This window comes from Falco naumanni, chromosome 14 (assembly GCF_017639655.2).
Source record: "Falco naumanni isolate bFalNau1 chromosome 14, bFalNau1.pat, whole genome shotgun sequence".
Lineage (NCBI taxonomy): Eukaryota > Metazoa > Chordata > Aves > Falconiformes > Falconidae > Falco > Falco naumanni.
This window is the reverse complement of record NC_054067.1, coordinates 4,699,241-4,717,295: the sequence shown is the minus strand read 5'-3', so window position 1 is coordinate 4,717,295 and position 18,055 is coordinate 4,699,241. Positions and strand designations below refer to the sequence as shown.

The following is an 18,055-nucleotide window of genomic DNA, read 5'->3' as shown; positions in this document are numbered from 1 at the left end:
AGCAAAACTTATCTAACAGTGAAATATAGTTTATAAGTATTTAACAGTAACAATCAAATGTCCACGTCATTATTTTTAACAACTGTATTACAGTTTGTATTTAAAATAATTTTCCAAACATGTAAGAAATAGTGCATTGAGGTAGACCCGACATGTATTTATTATAGCTTTTAGCTGCAAATTGCATGGTGATCTGTTGATATATTTAAATCATTTCACTGACATGAAAGATGCAACTGACACAGGAGCCAAAATATGTATTAATTCAGGAGCATGCTAGGGACAACCAGCTTACTTTTTGAAAAAGGGCTTTTAAATGATTTTTCCGAGGAGGTTCTCACATGCCATTCTCTATAACCTTAAACAGGTAAATCAGCATCCTGGGGTATGTTTTTTACAAAAAAAAAAATGCCAGCAGTAAAGACAACGAATTCTAAATTTTTAAGTTCTGCTGTCTTTTTGCTTGTGGCATTTGCAGCCCTTTTGATCCGTGTTAATCTTGCTTACCATCGTGCAGAGGGTGTAAGCATACTTTTCAGTCCTAGAATTGTATTCACAGAGAGCTGAGGCTCATACCTGATGACTGGTGGTAAGTCTTTCTGTTAATCACACTTCCCCCTGCCCAAAGCAGAATTTTGCTCAAGGGTAAGTTGTCATTCACAATTTACCTGCATATTTGTCAACCTCCAGGCCCTGAGATGTTGAATATTGTCAGTGAAATGGTTACATAGTCTAAGCCCCGCTGTAAGTAGGACTAACCAGTCGCAGGCCTCAGCTGTATTGTTAAAGCAATAACACATTCTTTAAGTTTGCTGTGAAATGAAGCGTCACATTAGTCTTAGTAGAGCCTAGTCACCAGAATAAGTTGTATCTGAATATACATATTGTCGTGTATTCATGTATGGTTTTATGCATGCATGTGGATTATATTGTAAATACAAAATATGCTGGTGAAATGGGTTGTTGTGTAGTGTATATGCTGTCATCTGTACTATTTCTAACTAGTAATCTTGTTTTGTACTGTGTGATGTCTGACCCTTCTAACATCGATCATTGGGCTTTGGTGAACTCTGATCCTTCCAGGTCCTCCAGGTTAGACTCTTAACTCGGTCAATTTATTTTACTACGTTGCACTTGATGTAAGAGAAACGGATGTTTTCCTGTAATACTGTGATTATCTTTTTAAGGACTATGGTTACCCTGCACATCATGTTTGATTAGCATGCCTCAGGATGGTAACCTGTTATTACTTTGCATGTGTACAGTACTAGACCAGTATAAAACAGCAAAAGGAACGCCAAAAAAAAATCCTTGCATGATGGGATGTTTTCTGTAGCTGAAACTGCTACAGGGTACGTGTGAAATCTGGTGTACAAAATTGCTGTTGATTTAAAAGGAAAAATATTGGAAGGAGTTCTATACTCAGATTTGCATGCAGAAACACAGCTCATCAAATGTATCCACTGAATGTAGACTATGAAGATGTCAAAGGAGATTGCATGGTGATATGTTGATATATTTAAATCGTGATTTGAGGTTGTAGAGGAATTGAAAATCCAGCACACTGATAAATGTTATTAGATTTGTTGTACTACAGGGGAGAATGTCAAAGCACTGTCCTGCAAAGAGATCCTTTTGTTAAGCCAGTTATGAGATCTAACTTATAAAATGCTATTAGCTGTTGCACTTGCTCATGGTTTGTTTTGCCACACATTAAAATCAGTTACCTTCTATTCAGATAGTGGCTTAAAGGTAGGAGTCTCATCTTCCACTTTTCCAAATGCCCAAGTTTCTTTTAAATCCTCTGCTTTGCTTTGCATTAATGTGGCTGTAGCAAAGGGAAAATATTTGAAGACCAGCCTGGTTCCTCTACTGGGTTTAGACAGCACAATTTTACTAAAGACAGACAAATCAGTTGGAGGGAGGGTCATTCAACATAAGGAAATTTCTGCAACTCAGATTATTATTTAGGCAAGGCAGAATGATGGGGTTCCTGCTGCCCAGCAGTCAGTAGACAGTATATACCAGGCTCCTCCAGCAGGTATGTCAAATGCTATCAGCAAAAAAGCAGCAGTACTTTACACTGTCAAGACTGGCTTTCAAAAGGAATTCAGTCTGTTCGGGTAGCACTTAGGAGGTGATGAATGTAATGCAGGTCAACAGAGGGGATATTTGTACCATCTGATTTTGGGTTTCTTGGCTCCTATGAAAGGCACCAGTCTGGTCACTGGTAAGCTTCTAATGCAGCTGAGGTGGTTGCGCTGCCTTCTGGAAGGACCTGCTTCGCTTCGTCAGCTAGATGAGGAGCCTCGGTTCCTGATTTGGGTAGTGCAAATAATCCCTCTATTTGTTTTCCTTTTAGTTTATCCTGAATTCAGCGTTGAAATAGAGCTGGGAAGTCAAGCCAAAATATCTTTTAATTTTATTTGACGCTGAAGGCACAAACTTGGGGACAATGGTTGATACGTACTGATATATGCGTATCTGTTCTGCAACGTTAAGGTCCACCAGGCCCAGAAGGTCCACGAGGGCCACCAGGCAGTGGAGGACTTAAAGGGGAAAAAGGGAACCCAGGTCCACCTGGCCCACCTGGCCTGACTGGCCAAAAGGGAGACCAAGGACCACCTGGACGCCAGGTAGGACGTGTTTTCCCCCTAGTTTATTTTTAAATGCAGTAAAAATGGAAAATGTTCGTGTGGAGCATGCAATTTAGCATAGTAAAATGAAAGCCAAAATGCAGTATCTGAGACCCTGTCTTGTTGCAAGTAAAAGGATCTTTTCCATAATTATCCCCCAGAATCTGGGCAGGATGTCCCCGTTATATTCCCATGGGAGCTGGAGCTGTCAATGTGCACTTCACGTTACAGCGTTCTCTGACGGCACCCAGGGCAGTGAGCAAACGCAGAGCCTCAGCCCTTCAAGGCACCAGTTCACAGACCCAAAGCGTGCTTATCTGTCCCCCAGCCACCTTTTCTGTGTGTTTTTCTGAAACTCCTGAGGAGCTGAGTGAATAACATGAAGCTGTTCTGTTCAGGGGGATCCTGGCCGTCCAGGTCTGAATGGAATGAAGGGCGACCCCGGGGTTCCAGGCGTGCCAGGATTCCCAGGTATTTAACTGGGGTTTAAAGTGAAAACCTCCAGAGTAACAGCCCCTCAGGGAGGAAAGCAGCCTGATTTTGGCCATTCCTGCAGCAGATACTGTAAGACAGCATGTTCTTCCACCGTGTAACTGTGTGAATTTGATGTTTCAGGTATGAAGGGTCCCAGTGGACCTGCGGGACCCGCTGGCCTCACAGGCAGCCAAGGACTGCCAGGCCCACCAGGTAGGAGCCCTGGGCAGCGTCGCTGTTGCTTTTGCTCGCTGCCAGTAAAATCTGTTACACAGGTGTAAGACTGAGTGGGGCTCAGCCAGCAATGACAGCGGTTAAGTGAGCACCAGCTTAAACACAATTCCAGGCTATGCTTTTTAGCCGTTCAAGTAATCCTACCATATTGTATACTCTTATCCAGTCCGCGTGGATCAGCCCCTGCGAGAGGTGTCCAGTTTTGGAGGGGATCACCAAGAGTACTCTTATGCCTTATGTATGCACTTACTCTTTGCATTGATAGAGCTCTTGGCAATAAAGAATAACTGAAACTATTTTAATGCTCTCTTCCACCTTGGTTTATCTAATACTAAGCTGCTTTCTCTCAGGTCCGCCAGGTTTACCCGGTACCATTGGACGAAGCATAGTTGTCAAAGGCGACCCTGGTCCCCCGGGTCCTCCAGGACAGCCTGGGTCGAAAGGGCCACCTGGACTGCCAGGGCCACAGGGATTGCCAGGTAGGATCCTAGGTGGCTGCCGCGAAAATGACTACGTATAGCTGACTGCAGCTGCAACGGGAGTCACTTGGCGTAGGCTGCAGAGACAAGAAGTTAGGGAATTCAGCAAGAGATAATAGATAAGTGTAGGGTTCTACATTCTGGGTTAACGGTCTGTTCTCGTCTGATCTATCATGAAGAAACAACAGATGAGTCCCAGGCAATTTAAAGATTTCTGTAGTGAGATTTCAAGAGCTTTTATTTCAGTTATGCATCTGTCTACTCTAGGTCCAATTGGCCTTCCTGGTGACCCAGGGCGAGATGGACTACCTGGTTTTGATGGTCCAGCAGGACGTAAAGGAGAGAGAGGTCTTCCAGGCCAGCCAGGTATGGTGCTTATCCTACAAGGACTCGGTGGAAAAAGAGATGCTCCCTGCTCCTTTTTGTGAGTGCAGGCTACTACTGGCAAGTGAGATCTTTGCCTCATGGAAAAAAATAATAAAATTATAATTTTAGGATTTTCTTAATGCAAAAATATTACAAGCGGGTGAACATACTTGGTTTGGAATATTCTTGGAACCAATATGTTTCCAGTCATTGCTGAATAATATGGTAGAGTGCTTTATCTCAAGCCTAATGTCATCCCCTTTGCAGCACAGATGATGCACAGGAGATAAAGAAGATAATAAGAAACAGAAGAGAGAGATTAGTAAAATATTTTTAATTTTGCTTGGAAATCATGAATGAGGATTTCTTTCATAAAGGAAAGCATTTCACCAAAGGCAGAGATCAGGCTACCGTGCAGCTATAGCTTAGAACTACTGAATTAGATTTGAGAAAAGAAATCAGACTAGGCACTGGGACAGTTTTCTAAAGAAGATGGGACATATTACGCAGCTATATTTTGCAACTTATGAGAAAACCTATTAGAATTCAAACAGTTAAACCAGCACAGAAATGCAAAATTTTTTTCCCCCCCTCTTTCTCTGAGTAACTCTATGGAATCTGTTAGCATTATTTTAGTGAAAAAAAAAAATGTAAATAATAATGGCTGTGGAATAACATAGTCTAAATATTTGTAGTTATGTTTCCTGATATTTTTGCTGTTCAAGAACAAATGCCTTTTCTGGTACCTTTCTCAGTATGTGACTCATTCTTGCTCTCATTCAAGGTTGTTCTAGTCTTATCTCCGCTTTCTGTAACCTACTCCAGAACTGACTGCAGCAGTTCTATCCATTTTGGTAGGCTTCGGCTCAGGTGGTACCAGAGCATGCCCTACAGCAGGGCTTGCTTCTGTTTCTGGCTCTACCATTTATTTTGTGATCTTGAGCAAGATACTTCAACGTTACCTTTTTAAGCTGCATACACAGATATGTTTTGGAATTGGGAAGCCGATTTGGATTCATTCCAGTGGCTGTCATGGCCACTGCGGCTGTTACCTTAGCGCCTCTCAACTCAATGTATTGAACTTCACAATACCCCTAAAACACAGGGAAGTTCCACCGTTGTAACTAGCTGTGACAGCCTCAGCTATTTACCCAAGCTTACATAAAAGAATAATTTGAGGAAGAGTGTTAGTAGATTCCAAGTCCCCCAACTCACAAGCACCGTAATCACAAGACCATCTACCTTTCAGAGCTACGTTAGTCCTAAAAGAGCAAGAATTGGTGTTAACAAATACCGTGTTGTGTTTCTCTGGCGTGAACAGGTTCACGAGGAATACAGGGACCTCCTGGTCCTGATGGCTTACAAGGCCCACCTGGACCTCCTGGAACAGCTTCTGTTGCTCATGGATTCCTTATAACTCGGCACAGCCAGACCAGGGATACACCACTGTGTCCGCAAGGAACATCAAGAATATATGATGGATTCTCTCTTCTATATGTGCAAGGAAACGAGAGAGCACACGGCCAAGATTTGGGTGAGATGCTCTGTATGTTCTGTCTTTAAGGGGAAGAGCTGCTGCTTCAAATGCTCTGGTTCCCTGACAATACGACAGTCTTACAGATTTCTTAGGTGAGGGTGGGAATTGCATACTAAAAGCTACTACCTCCTGAGGTCGCACATCGTAAGTCTGGGTGAAAAATGTATGCCAAAACTGAGAGGGTAAGTTTTCCCACATGTGACAATTTGATCGCACGTGCTGTGCACTCACAGGTGGAGAGGAAGAATACACAATTACTGGTCTCAAAGAATTGCTATGAAACACCACAAAGTGAAAACTTTGCTGTCGCATTTTATGTCTCTTACTCTGTAGGTACTGCTGGGAGCTGTCTCAGACGTTTCAGCACCATGCCCTTCATGTTCTGCAACATCAACAACGTTTGTAATTTTGCATCAAGGAATGACTATTCCTACTGGCTGTCAACTCCGGAGCCAATGCCGATGAGCATGGAGCCACTGACTGGGCAGAGCATCCAGCCATTCATCAGCCGGTGAGACAGAGCAGGCTATCAGGTCTCTTTTTGAATGTCTGGATAAACAGCACATCTTACCCACGTGTTTCCAACGTGCTGGTTGGATATTAGCAGATGAATCTGTCATGTTTTGCTCTGGCAAATACTAGGAAAAGAGCTTGTTTTAAAGTCTCCATTGTCTGAAAAGGTCTGTCTGCATGCAGCAGTGCTAATTAGAGGCTGAAGGGCTCTAGGAGCTCTCCTTGACTGAGGAGGCTGTGTGGTCAGCAGTGCAAGAATCTCCACAGACAGGAAAAAGAACATGAGAGCCATTAGCTCTAGGATTAAGGCGTTCACTTGAGGACTTGGAGATTCCAGCTTTCATTTCAGGAACTGCTTCACTACTTTACCTGATAGTTGTTAGTGTAAGTGCAGGCAGATTTTGTACTCCACACTACTGTCTTACTGTAGTTACAAAATATCTGAGAAGTAGAAGTCTGGATTAACAGGACAGCTTCTCAGAGGAGTTTTCCTCCCATTCTCTGTGTCAAGAATTGTTAATAAAACACGCTGCCATTATATTTTAATACCCCATGTTTCTTTGATGCTTCCCCTGTGTCCAGATGCGTTGTGTGCGAAGCTCCTGCGATGGTGATAGCTGTTCACAGTCAGACCATTCAGATTCCCTCCTGTCCGCCAGGCTGGGACTCCCTTTGGATCGGTTACTCTTTCATGATGGTAAGAGCCGCCTCCTGCTCCAAGAAGTGGCCAGTACCCACTAGTGCCCTCAACTAGTTGCTGGCTTTGTTAAAAACTACAATAGTTGTCACTCGAAAGCCTTTACCTTGCATTACTAACTGTAGTAGCCAAGATTAAGTGTGATTTTTTCAGTGCCCAGAGCCCAGTGTATCTGATATTTATGGAAGTGTCTGACACCCCATTATCTCAACCGGGAACGATCAGTGGCTCTTTTGGTAGCTGAATGCTGTGCTATTTAACTTTTAGCACCTACTGTAAGACTCTTGTTTGTGTGTTTCTTTCCTCCACCAGCACACTAGTGCTGGAGCAGAAGGCTCTGGACAGGCCTTGGCATCGCCTGGATCCTGTTTAGAAGAATTCCGCTCGGCTCCGTTTATTGAATGCCATGGTCGTGGCACTTGTAATTACTATGCCAATTCATATAGTTTCTGGCTGGCAACTGTAGAGGTGTCAGAAATGTTCAGGTAAGAAAGCCTGTTTCTTGTATATTACTTTATTCCAGAATGAAAGCTTTGGAAACTGAATTTATTCCAAAGATCAAAAGAGATTTGTTTACAGGAGTATAGAGAAATGGTTTAGCTTGTTTTCCCCCTCACAACCAGTTTTTCAAGTGTTTCCTTGGTAAGCCTTTAATATTATGTAAAAACTTGCTAGGGCACATTCTGTTTTGCAAGGAGTCAGATTCTTTTTGTGGCAGTTCTTATTCACATTTAGTATTACCTTCTCTGAAAGCAGTCCTATTGTAGTTACTGTATTTGGAGCCTAAACTGCCCATTTTGATGGGTTTTTTTCTTCTTACCAGGCTTTTCAATAGACTCAAATATTTGAAAAGGTAGTTCACACACATCCAAGGGACAGGTATGAAGGGCAAGATCCATTCTACTTAAACCTTTTAAGGCAGATGGTCATACAACCTGTTTTTTAAAGGAGGGAGGTTTCACAGCCTCTATGGCAAGCATTTTTTCCAGCACTCTGCAGAAATAGGATGACGTTTGGGCTGCAAGGAAGCCAAGGGACGTTCTGCACTCAGCATTTCAGCTGGAGTCTCAGCTTCTCGAACTTCTTCCCTTTCAATCTGAGTAGCAAAATCCATTTTTTTCCTTTGAAAAATCATCTCCTTTCATAGAACAAATTGCTACTATCCTGTTTGTCTACTGATAAAAACCTCATAAATACTCCCGCTGCCGCCTAACTGAAAAACGTGGCTTTGTGGCACAGGGCTGGAATGCGCGCTGTGCTACACAGCAGTGTTGGCCCCGGAGCTGGTTTTGTCTAACACCTACAACCACGATACTTCAATGTGCATTAAACAGCCATCGCTAAGTTTTCAGGGTCATTGGTTAGCGGTAATAGACTGGTGAAAACTGCCTACTAATAACTGCCGTGCACCTTTGAGCGTTCTACCTGCTATTTGCTCTCTCCCATAAACACAACTTTCGTTTTTATTCTATTTTTTTAAAAGAAACTTTTAAGAATTGGACTTACTCTGTGTACACATAAAGTTAAAGTTCCCTTCAACTGAGAAGCCCAAAGGCTACCTGCAAAGACCTCAGAAACAGTGTCTCAAAAGCACAAACTTCACCTTCCAGGCGGGTTGGTATTTGTGCTACGTCACGTGCTCGCCCGAGCAGTCCATTAGCCTGTCTTGTGTATACTGAGACAGTGGCCAAACCCGAGCATCTGCCTGTCACTCGGTGCTGAGGACGCAGGGAAAGATCACTCTTAAAGAAAACTAATTCCCCGCTTATGTATTTGTGTTACCTTAAATGGTGAATTAAGTAAAAGTTTAAAGGAAGAGTTCTGTAAACAAAGAAAAATCTAACCTGACCTTACCTTTGTGTCTGTCACCCAGTAAACCTCAGTCAGAGACACTGAAAGCTGGAGACTTGAGGACGCGTATTAGTCGTTGTCAAGTTTGCATGAAGAAGACGTAACGTCTTGGAGAATGTTTTATAAAACAGTTGAAAATTCCTAAGATGCACTGTCTTCCAGCTGCAACAATGGTGCTACTGTGCAGAAAGAAAAGAAAAACCACATCCAAACTGTTTTAACCATGCAAATTCCAGTGTACCTCACTCGTGTGCCAAACTAAGGGTTGTTCGGTACATATTTGACAACAGGACTAAGATGAAAGAATTGACCTCTTGGAAACAGAAAAGAACACCTGAGGTTCACAAAGGATCAGAAGATGAAATTTTTCATTTCTCTCCCTGTACCAAAATGGCACCTTTTTGAATCAACCAAGAGAATAAAGAAAAACATGACGCACTGAGTATGTTTAAAATAACAAGACTGCAGTTTTGAAAAACATTTTTCATGGTGCTACTAACCCTACTGTATCCCAGGTTTTTAATATGAAATTTTAAGCTTATTTCTCTTTGTAAGTAATGAAATGTGTATATTGTGTAAACACCTTTTTAGTTTAAACTTCCAGTTAGAAACAAACCAGACTGATATAAAAATTCTTATGTCTAAAATTGAAAGATACGGCCGTATTTTATTATGAAACTTGTGGTACAGAGAGAATTTACCCCTCTCACGCCAATTTACTCATTTAATATTTCATTTCCTTCCTCAGTTGCCAACCCGATATATTGGGGGAATGCACAATTATTCTGAAGTCATTTTGATCAGGGTTTTAAATGTTGTACACCATGCTATCAGTGGTTTTATTTGTGCTTAGAAATCCCAATCCATTTGAAAAGGGGTTTTTTGTATCTTGTGAAAATATGTGAAATTATTAGCCATATTCTATATCCTTCTTTTCTGAATAAAAGTCACGTTCACATTTTAGTAATGGGTTTGGTTTAAGAAAACCTCTTCCTTGGGAATATCCAGTTACCAAAGCATTTAAGATTATGCTCACCTGAAACCTCTACTCGTGTCATGCATTTTATCCAAAATAGTGTACACGCTAAGAAACCTTCCAAAAAACATAAAGTATAAGTTGGTGGAAGCTTTCATATTTACAAATTAAATACTTTAATCTTATGTGAATTTATACACATCCACAATGCATTTACGGTATGCAGCGACTGTTGTGTACGTATGGTTCACATAAGGCCTTGAAAGATGGTGCACGCGGTCTTTCCGACGTAGTTTTGTAAGACTCCTACCGGGTATGTCCCAGAGCGTCACTCCTGGTGCAATAGCTGAGAAGTGATCACTTTTTGTACGCGGGGCTGTTCGGCTCCCGCCGTCAGTGCTGTTCCACCCGCCTTCCGTGCAAGCAGAGCTCCCTGACAGAGCAAGAGGATTTGTCAAGTGATGAGACTTAAATATTTTTGTTGTATCAACTACCAGTACAACTTAACTTGTGAATTAACATACTGCTTTATACAGGTGAAGTGTATTTGTTTATCAACTACTGTTAAGTAATTTATCTGCTAATGGCTATTCGTTATTACCTTGCAGTTATCGTTGTAAACACGGAGCATCAGAAATCTCCTTGGTTTATGCACATTTGACAAAAGACATAGGACTGGTGACCGACCAGGTGGCAGCGACTTATACAGTGAGATCGGTGCTGATTTCAAAAGCTTTCAACTGAGTATGAAACTGAAGTTCTTTAGTTTTAAAAGTGCAAAACATTAATAGCTTTGTCTTTATTTCAATTAGCTGCAGTTATCTATGTTGGTAGAGAGTGGGCAATTCAGCAACGTGCATCCTTCAACTCATTTCATTTTGGTTTGCCGATGCATATAGAAATAAACTGAACCTGCTGCTACCTCCAAGTCAAGAACTTGTTACCAAAGCTGGAATACAATAGCAAGGCTCCTCTGGTGAACACAAGCCCGTATCCTAGTGCTGGCTCCTCGGAAGCCTCAAATGAACACGTCAGCCTATCCCCAGCCCCCAAAAGCAGAAGGACGGGTGCTAAGGTCAAGGAGCTCCCACAGGAAAGGGCTCTCCCAGCCCCCCCCACCACCACCCCCATCTTGCACTCACCACCACGAGGTGTTCACACGCGGGGAGACACAGGAAAAGGCAGAGCCGGTTTGTTCTCGTAGCATGCGCCCAGTGCTTCTGTCTAAGATTCGGGCAGCGCATAAAGCAAAGCCCAGTGAACCGGGAGGACAGGAGCTGCCGGTCCAGGCTAATGGGCATAGCACCCGGAACAGCCGCTCTTGGGGCAGCTTTAGGTGCCAAATCCACGCGATGACCACAGAAAATGGAAGTGGGCCAAGTAAGTCGCGACACTTCTGCCCGACACTGTCTCTGTTCTGTTCCGGCAGCTCTCGCCCTGGCCTGGAGCGGTCCTGAGCCTTAACCAGCCTCAGGCTGAGATGTCCAAACGGGCTGTTTTTTATTAAGAGAAAAACGGTCTAGAGGGGAAGGAGCCTCTCTTACCCGAGACCTGCAGCAGAGATTCAGGCGATGGTTTAATTCCCATCATACATCCTGTGCCTTGGAGCAGGTAAATCACTTGGCTGGTGTTGGAGCAGAGTTACTGTCTGTAACAGCGCGTGGTTGTGCTTTTCTCCTACTTCTTGACTGCTTAGACTGTAAGCTCTTTGGGGCAGAGACATTGAGGGGGCTCAAATCTCAAATGTTGGTTGGGGCCTCTAGGTGCTATCCATCAGTATATAAATATTAAACTACAGGTAAAAGCTTGTGTTTGCAGATTTATTATTTAAAAAAGTAGAAAACTGTTTGGAACATTAGAACCTTAAACGTCTTTGGTGTAACGGAACCCCGGTCTGGCTCAGAACCCGCTTCGGCGACAGTGAAGGCGCCTTTGCCTCACGTCTGATTTGGTTTTAACTAAAACTTTTACTCTCTTATCTAATCCTGTAAAGTTTGCCTGGTTTAGTTAGTCTTGACCAGGAACCTGGAAGATTATTCCAAGTTGCCTGGGGACGAGTTGCACGCTCCGGCCACTCGAGGGCGCCACACAGCTTGGAATGAAGCTGGGACGCGCAGCGGGGACTAAAACACACAGGCTGGGGGGGCGGGGAGCGCGTTACCTGTCTCTGCTCCCTGCCCAGTTCTTGTTCTCGAAAGCTCGCTGCAGGCGGGGTACTGGCAGCTGCAACTGGGCTGATGAGTGGAAAAAAAAAATACACAACTTTGTAAAGGCATCCTGGTTTGCGAGCCCTAAGCCAGCAACCTTACGCCGAACTTGGAGTTACAGCCTTCTAGTATGTAAGAACGAAGCTCTGCTTAGGACAGGATTTCAGTATCTCCCTTCACCCCAGTGAGCCCTACTATAATCCTTGACCAAAAGGAAAAAGCTTCCTTTGACCTTAAATTCATTTATAAGGTGGGACTGGAACTTGTGGAACAGTTCTGCAGCCAGAAGTGCCCCCTGCGCAGCGGAGCGGGTGCGGGGCAGCGCGGCCGCAGTTCCGTACCAGGGACAAGGCCACGCACGACCCTGGTGCTTCAGAAGCTCCTAAGCCCGCAGCATCCATCCTTGTCTAACGCTCCATCCCCTCTGGAGCGAGGATTTCTCCCATCAAAGGGCAGAGAAGGGAGCACCTGTTTTGGGGAGCAGGTTTAGAACTTCAAAGAGTGATATATTGATCTTGCAAGCAACAAATGCCCAAGGTCTAAAGTCTGACCTTCCGCAATGACTTTCCGTACACTTCAGTGTCTCGCTAAAGCATTTTGCAGTCAGAACGTGGCTGGAACCGTACGAAGTGCCAGCCCAGGGCCAGCACTGAGGGCAGCTCATGGTGCCAGCTTGGGGGCTACACCGCTGCCAGCAGCGTTACGTGTTCTTAACAGGCCCTTCCTGCCCGGAAAGTCAGGCTGTAGGCCGCCCTGTGCTGTTGCTGGACACATCACACCTCTGCTGCTACGGCTACTGCCACTAGAACAATTCAGTCTTCCCAGGGTACTTTATCGACATAAAGCAGGGCACTCACCAACGGAAGGCAGGAGCGGCGGTGAGCTCAGGGGAGCTGTAACAGCGGTCTACATTTTCGATGTAGGGTAAGTATCTGGAACGATTCACTTTTGGAAGGAAGATTATTAACCCGACCGCTGTGCAGCAGGCAGGTGACCGCTGCCCAAGAACAGCCTCAGCCGGCAGCGAGGTGAAGAGTAACTGGTTAGTAAAGCAGGCGGACGGCTGCACCAAAGGTACTCGTGACAGCCCTGGGTGCAGCGCAGGGCAGTGGCAGAGGGTGCTGTGCCAACCAGCTCCGGCGCCCCCCGAGCCAGAGATTCCTGACAGCCGCTCCCCCACAACCCTAATGCTGCTTCGCAAAGTTCTAAATAAACTCAATGACTTGGCCGAAAACAAAAGAAACGAGGCGGGGTGCGTTTCCTTACAGAAGGGGCGGCGGGGGGAAGCCCTCACCTCCCAGGTATGCATAGTCCTGCTCCCCCAGGCCACCGCTTCCCAACCCTCCATGGAAAAATGAGGAAACGTCTTTATATCTGAGGGGACACGACTGCTGTAGCCAAGAGGATGCAGGGACGGGGCCAAACACAATACAAGCTGCTCTGCTACCTGGGGACCCCACGAAGGGCCCCCTCCCCCACCACCAGCCCCTCCTGCCCAGTGACCCGACTGTTCCCAGCACCGCATCGCTTGGCCAGGCGCAAGGGCCAGCACAATGGGACAACGTATTTCAAAACCAAGACTTCCAAGACGTAGCCTAGTGGCTGTCTTCAAATTCCGATAAGAAATCTACCTTGCCTCCTGGTTTTAATTGCAGGCTTTGCTTTCACCATGCACCGGAGTTCTGTCAAGGATTCACCCAAAGGGGTTTGAAGGATTAGTGCAAAATGATGTCCTCCACCCCCCACCCCCCAAAAAAACCCCTCAAGCAGTCAGCCCGTTTCAGATCAGAGACATTCAGCCAAAGGTCTCTTAAAGCCGTTACTGTGAGACTGTCACAACAGGCCTGACACTGTTCGGATAATTTTTGCTGTTTGTTTCCTGCCGGTGGGGCTGTTCCTGCCACGTAAGAGCAGCACGGTCCCCTTTTGCTCCCCAACACAGGCTACACGCTACGACGCGGCGCCCTGAGCAAGGGGCTGCTTTATTTGAGGAAAACCCTGTTCTTCCAGCACGCTGGACTTTCACAGGGAGTTCTTCCACCGCACTGCTCTGAGGAACAGGGTAAGAATTACAATTAAAGCAAAGGCTAATCCAAGGCATTTCCCAGTAAGCACCCACACTGACACAGATCATCTACGCTCACACCTATGGATAAAAACCTCTCGACAGAATTACCGGCGCAGCCTTCCCGTCAGCGAGGACCCTGACTGGGCACTCCACGTTTTGCTGGTATTTGCCAATGGAACTACCGTTGGTTTTACAAGTGGGAGCATCACCTGAAATAACATGGTATCTATACAGCTTTTGGTTTTACACACCGAGACCTTATTTAACACACAGTGAACCAAAGCCTTACTACAAAACTTACAAGAGCAAGCTGTACGTGTTCCCTTCTACCCTCAGCTCTACAGACAGGAACCTATTTGATCCTACACTGCTAAAAATTCCTCCCAGGACTAGTACTTTTTGATCACAAAACTCCCATACCCAGTCACAGACAGTTACAAACACAACATCGCTACCGCCTTCTGCACTTCAAGCAGAAAAAGCAAGTACCAGGCACTGATTGTTTGGGTTTCCATTCAGAAATCCAGTTGTTTACCAGCACTATGAGTCTACGACAAAGAAAACTCCTGGGTGTTTTGCTGTGTGTTACCTTTCACACTAAGCGGCAGAGAAAATTGGACAGGCTGGGAATCGCTCCCCCAAAAGACGCCAAAAGCTTCTCCAAACCTTCAGGGACAGAGGGTGACAAAACCACTTGAAGCAGCAAGCAGCCGCGGCGGGAGGAAACGCGCTTCTGACAGACAGAAAACCCAAAAGTTTGTTTAAAAATAAAACCCAGACGCAGAGCTACATGAACACGTATTTACTGCAAGTAGCTCTATGGAAAGCCAAGTCAGATAAATATAAACACTATACAGAGCTTCAAGCCAGTCTCCCAAAACCGCAAACGCGATGTGTTTTACAAAGAAAACAACAGAACAATATTTACAATGGAAGACAAAGCCAGATCAATCAGCTCAACTTTAAAACAGATCTGTGAAGCAGAAATAGCAAATATAATGAACAGTTTCAACCATATATGTTTTAGTTTGTACAGACAATAACTGTCCAATATCAAATTAAATTTACAGGACAAACATTGTTCTATCATTGGTATTTTTGTACTATACAGCAGCATAAACGGGTAGCTGGAAGGTAGTATATATAGTGATATGTTTTACATCATCTGAAAATGTTCTTCCAGCACAATACTGAATAAATTAGTTGCTGTAAACTAAGAGATTCAAAAAGATTGCATATTTATTATGCCGTACCTATTAGTATTTGTACCACTATACTTGAGGTTACCCATTTACTTATTTATTCAGCATTTATTAAATCAGTGCTGTATATTGTACAATGGCAGCCTCAGGGATCTAATATGAAATATGTAACAAATTTCTTCAAAACAACCTTTTCCTTTCACATTAAATGTTTAGAACTATCTTCATCCAAATTTTGATTTCTTAGAAAAGATGTAAAGCTTTATAAAAAGCTGTCTACGTATTGCATTATTAATTTATGAGACCAAACAAAAGCTATATGGCAAGACAGTATCGTGGTCTGTAAGAGTGGTCGTATTTTCAATTTGTGTACGTTTAGCAGCAACGAGTAACTGTACCAACTTGAACTTCTCCTCCAGAATCAAAAACAGGTCTGTGCTTTTAAACCCCGTAGCAACAGTTTTTCCTGTCACTAGACACTGAGTAAACTGATTGGTACCATGTTTCCAGGAAAAAAAAAAAGAAAAAAAAAAGTCTTCATATTTTAGTGACATGTACATTTTAATACTACTTAAAAATAGATTTGGGTACACATCACTGAACAATCCGAGTTGACAGTGTCTAATTTGTTATACAAACTGTACTAGCAATTTAAAGGTTGTATGTTAGAGGTGAGGCAGCCTGACAAATCAGTTGTACAATATACAATGTAGAGGATTACCAGCTGTGTGGTGCAGTACAGCATGAGGATTTGTGTACCACTTCTAAACCCTTGACCAATCGTCAGTGCCTTTTATTATACATCGCATGTACCAACGACTAGTGTCGTGCTCTTTGAAGTTCATAGCAGTGTTAAAAACCTAAACTCATTTCAACCAAAAAAAAAAAAAATAATCCAGTACAAGAGTGAAGCACTTAAATGGTAGAAAAATCAGGGCTTATTTTTAAAATGTCAAATAGTCATTGTTCACATTTCTGTAAGTGGGATAAAGACAATTGATGAGCCAACATTTTACTTTTTTCCCCATTATGCCAGGAAGAAAGAACAAAAATAGCCCCAAATTAAGAACGGGACTTAGGTTGCCAGTAAGATCAATTAGGGTGGTTTCCCTTTAAAAGCTACAGCTGACAAGTGTCACGCAGAAGTCACAGACGCTGGATACGACTCTGCAGTTCTCCATTCGAATGCATGAACAAAAACCTCATTTTACACAATTTGTATTTATAAACAAGTATCTTGAGGGTAAGAACGAAAACAATCTACAAGACAACCAGCCCATTAATCCTACTTTGTACATACCAAAATTCTGAGCGGAAAAAAATAATTCAGTTTAAGCTCTGACAGACATTTGATTTAAAATACTCTAGCCTATGATCAAGAAATACCTCTTGTACCATAAAAGCAAAACCTTTTAAAAAAAAATTAGGAAAAAAAGGCAGAAGAGGTCTCTTCTCCCCAGACCCGTTGAGTCCCATGGGTTCACCCCTCAAGCTAACGTGCACCTCTCCCTCCCTCCTTCCACCCCGCCACCCGACAGAAATCCTGAACTGCCAAAATATTCCTAAACAATACGTGTTTTAAGCTAACCACTTGTTAATGTACCAGAGAAGCAAAACCCATGTTAAACAGACAATCAGAAACCAGCTTTGACTTCTCAGAATATAAATTAAAAAAAAAATATTAACGGGAGAGGCAGGAGGGAGAAAGGGGCATACAGGGATCTCCTATTAGCATTCACACTGCCTCCCAAATAGATAGGACACGAAAGACCAAATTCCATCACCAAAGCACAGCTATGAAAAAAAAATCTCAATTCAAATTAATTCGACTGTAGAGAGCTGATGTCTATGGAAAAAAAAAAAAAAACCCAAACAATTAAAAGGATGTGTGTCTATGTCCGTGCTGGTGGAAATGAAAGTAGCCGGCTGGAGCTGAGCTTTGCTTCCAAAAGCACCACACAGTTTCTGGAGTTACCAGCAGAAAAGTCTTCTCTTCCAACAATGGTTTCCATGGCAATGCAGTCAGTCTGGAAGGGAAGGGGAAAAAAAAGTCAGTGACATTTTAAATGCGAGTTATACTGGAAAAAAAATACGTGTTTTCCAGAGAGATGGAGCTTATCCATCGCAGGAGCGACAGCTGCTGACCGGAGGGCACGGGCCCCGCCAGGGCACCCTGGCCCATGAGGAAGAGCCAGGGAGGCTGGAGCGAGGCCGAAGGGCCACCACAGGCTGACACGTGGGCGCTGGACAGGAGCTGGGGCGGCCGCCAGCACCAGCACCAGTGCCAGCACCACTGCCGGCGCCCGGTGGTGGGACGGAGCCCAGCTCGCTGTCCGTACTCCGCTGGAGGAGATGGAGCCCCCCGAGGCGCCGGGCGATGCGCAGCACGGAGCCCATGGCTCAGCGCGGGCTGGGCGCGGAGCAGGTCCGTTCACCCAGGGGTACCGAAGGCTGCGGCCAACGCTCCCGCTCACGGCAGGGACGGAACCGCGACAAACGCGCCCGCAACTCCCGTGCCCAACAAGGAGTCACGACAGCCGCGTGCCCCGTCCTCAACGTTTCAGGAAAAAACATGATTCCTTCTAATAAGCACCAGCTCGGAGGAGCTTTCCCTTTCCGAAGCAAGACTCACCAAAAGGCAACACAGCGCAGAAGCTGCCCCCGCACCGCCAGCGGCCCCAGGCTGCCTGGAACAGGCAAGTACAAGGTGCTGGGAGAAACGGGGTGGGGGAACATCCTCTTGTGTTACAGGAGGACCCAGCCTGGCAGCAAGGCATGGATGGACATCCCAGAGAGGGGGAGCCCTGAGCAGCCA

The 18,055-nt window shown here is 44.5% G+C and overlaps 2 protein-coding genes across 6 annotated transcripts in view; one reads left to right on the top strand and one right to left on the bottom strand.

The window, feature by feature from the left end:
- COL4A5 (collagen type IV alpha 5 chain) overlaps nucleotides 1-17,153 on the top strand; it is a 93,603-nt gene extending 76,450 nt beyond the window's left edge. For 3 of the 5 annotated variants that reach the window (XM_040614183.1, XM_040614184.1, XM_040614182.1), the window contains 11 exons: nucleotides 1,084-1,092; nucleotides 2,503-2,636; nucleotides 3,035-3,107; nucleotides 3,252-3,323; nucleotides 3,695-3,823; nucleotides 4,091-4,189; nucleotides 5,511-5,723; nucleotides 6,060-6,237; nucleotides 6,822-6,936; nucleotides 7,249-7,421; nucleotides 8,810-17,153. In XM_040614183.1, the coding sequence (XP_040470117.1) occupies nucleotides 1,084-1,092; nucleotides 2,503-2,636; nucleotides 3,035-3,107; nucleotides 3,252-3,323; nucleotides 3,695-3,823; nucleotides 4,091-4,189; nucleotides 5,511-5,723; nucleotides 6,060-6,237; nucleotides 6,822-6,936; nucleotides 7,249-7,421; nucleotides 8,810-8,891 (1,277 nt within the window). In that variant the 3' untranslated portion in view covers nucleotides 8,892-17,153. The remainder of the gene's footprint in view (nucleotides 1-1,083; nucleotides 1,093-2,502; nucleotides 2,637-3,034; nucleotides 3,108-3,251; nucleotides 3,324-3,694; nucleotides 3,824-4,090; nucleotides 4,190-5,510; nucleotides 5,724-6,059; nucleotides 6,238-6,821; nucleotides 6,937-7,248; nucleotides 7,422-8,809) is intronic. The other 2 variants (XM_040614186.1, XM_040614185.1) reach the window with 1 other exon arrangement.
- The window catches only part of IRS4 (insulin receptor substrate 4), a 23,402-nt gene continuing 20,172 nt past the window's right edge, over nucleotides 14,826-18,055 (bottom strand). The window contains exon 2 of the mRNA XM_040614188.1: nucleotides 14,826-17,267. Within this exon, the coding sequence (XP_040470122.1) occupies nucleotides 17,263-17,267 (5 nt within the window). The 3' untranslated portion in view covers nucleotides 14,826-17,262. The remainder of the gene's footprint in view (nucleotides 17,268-18,055) is intronic.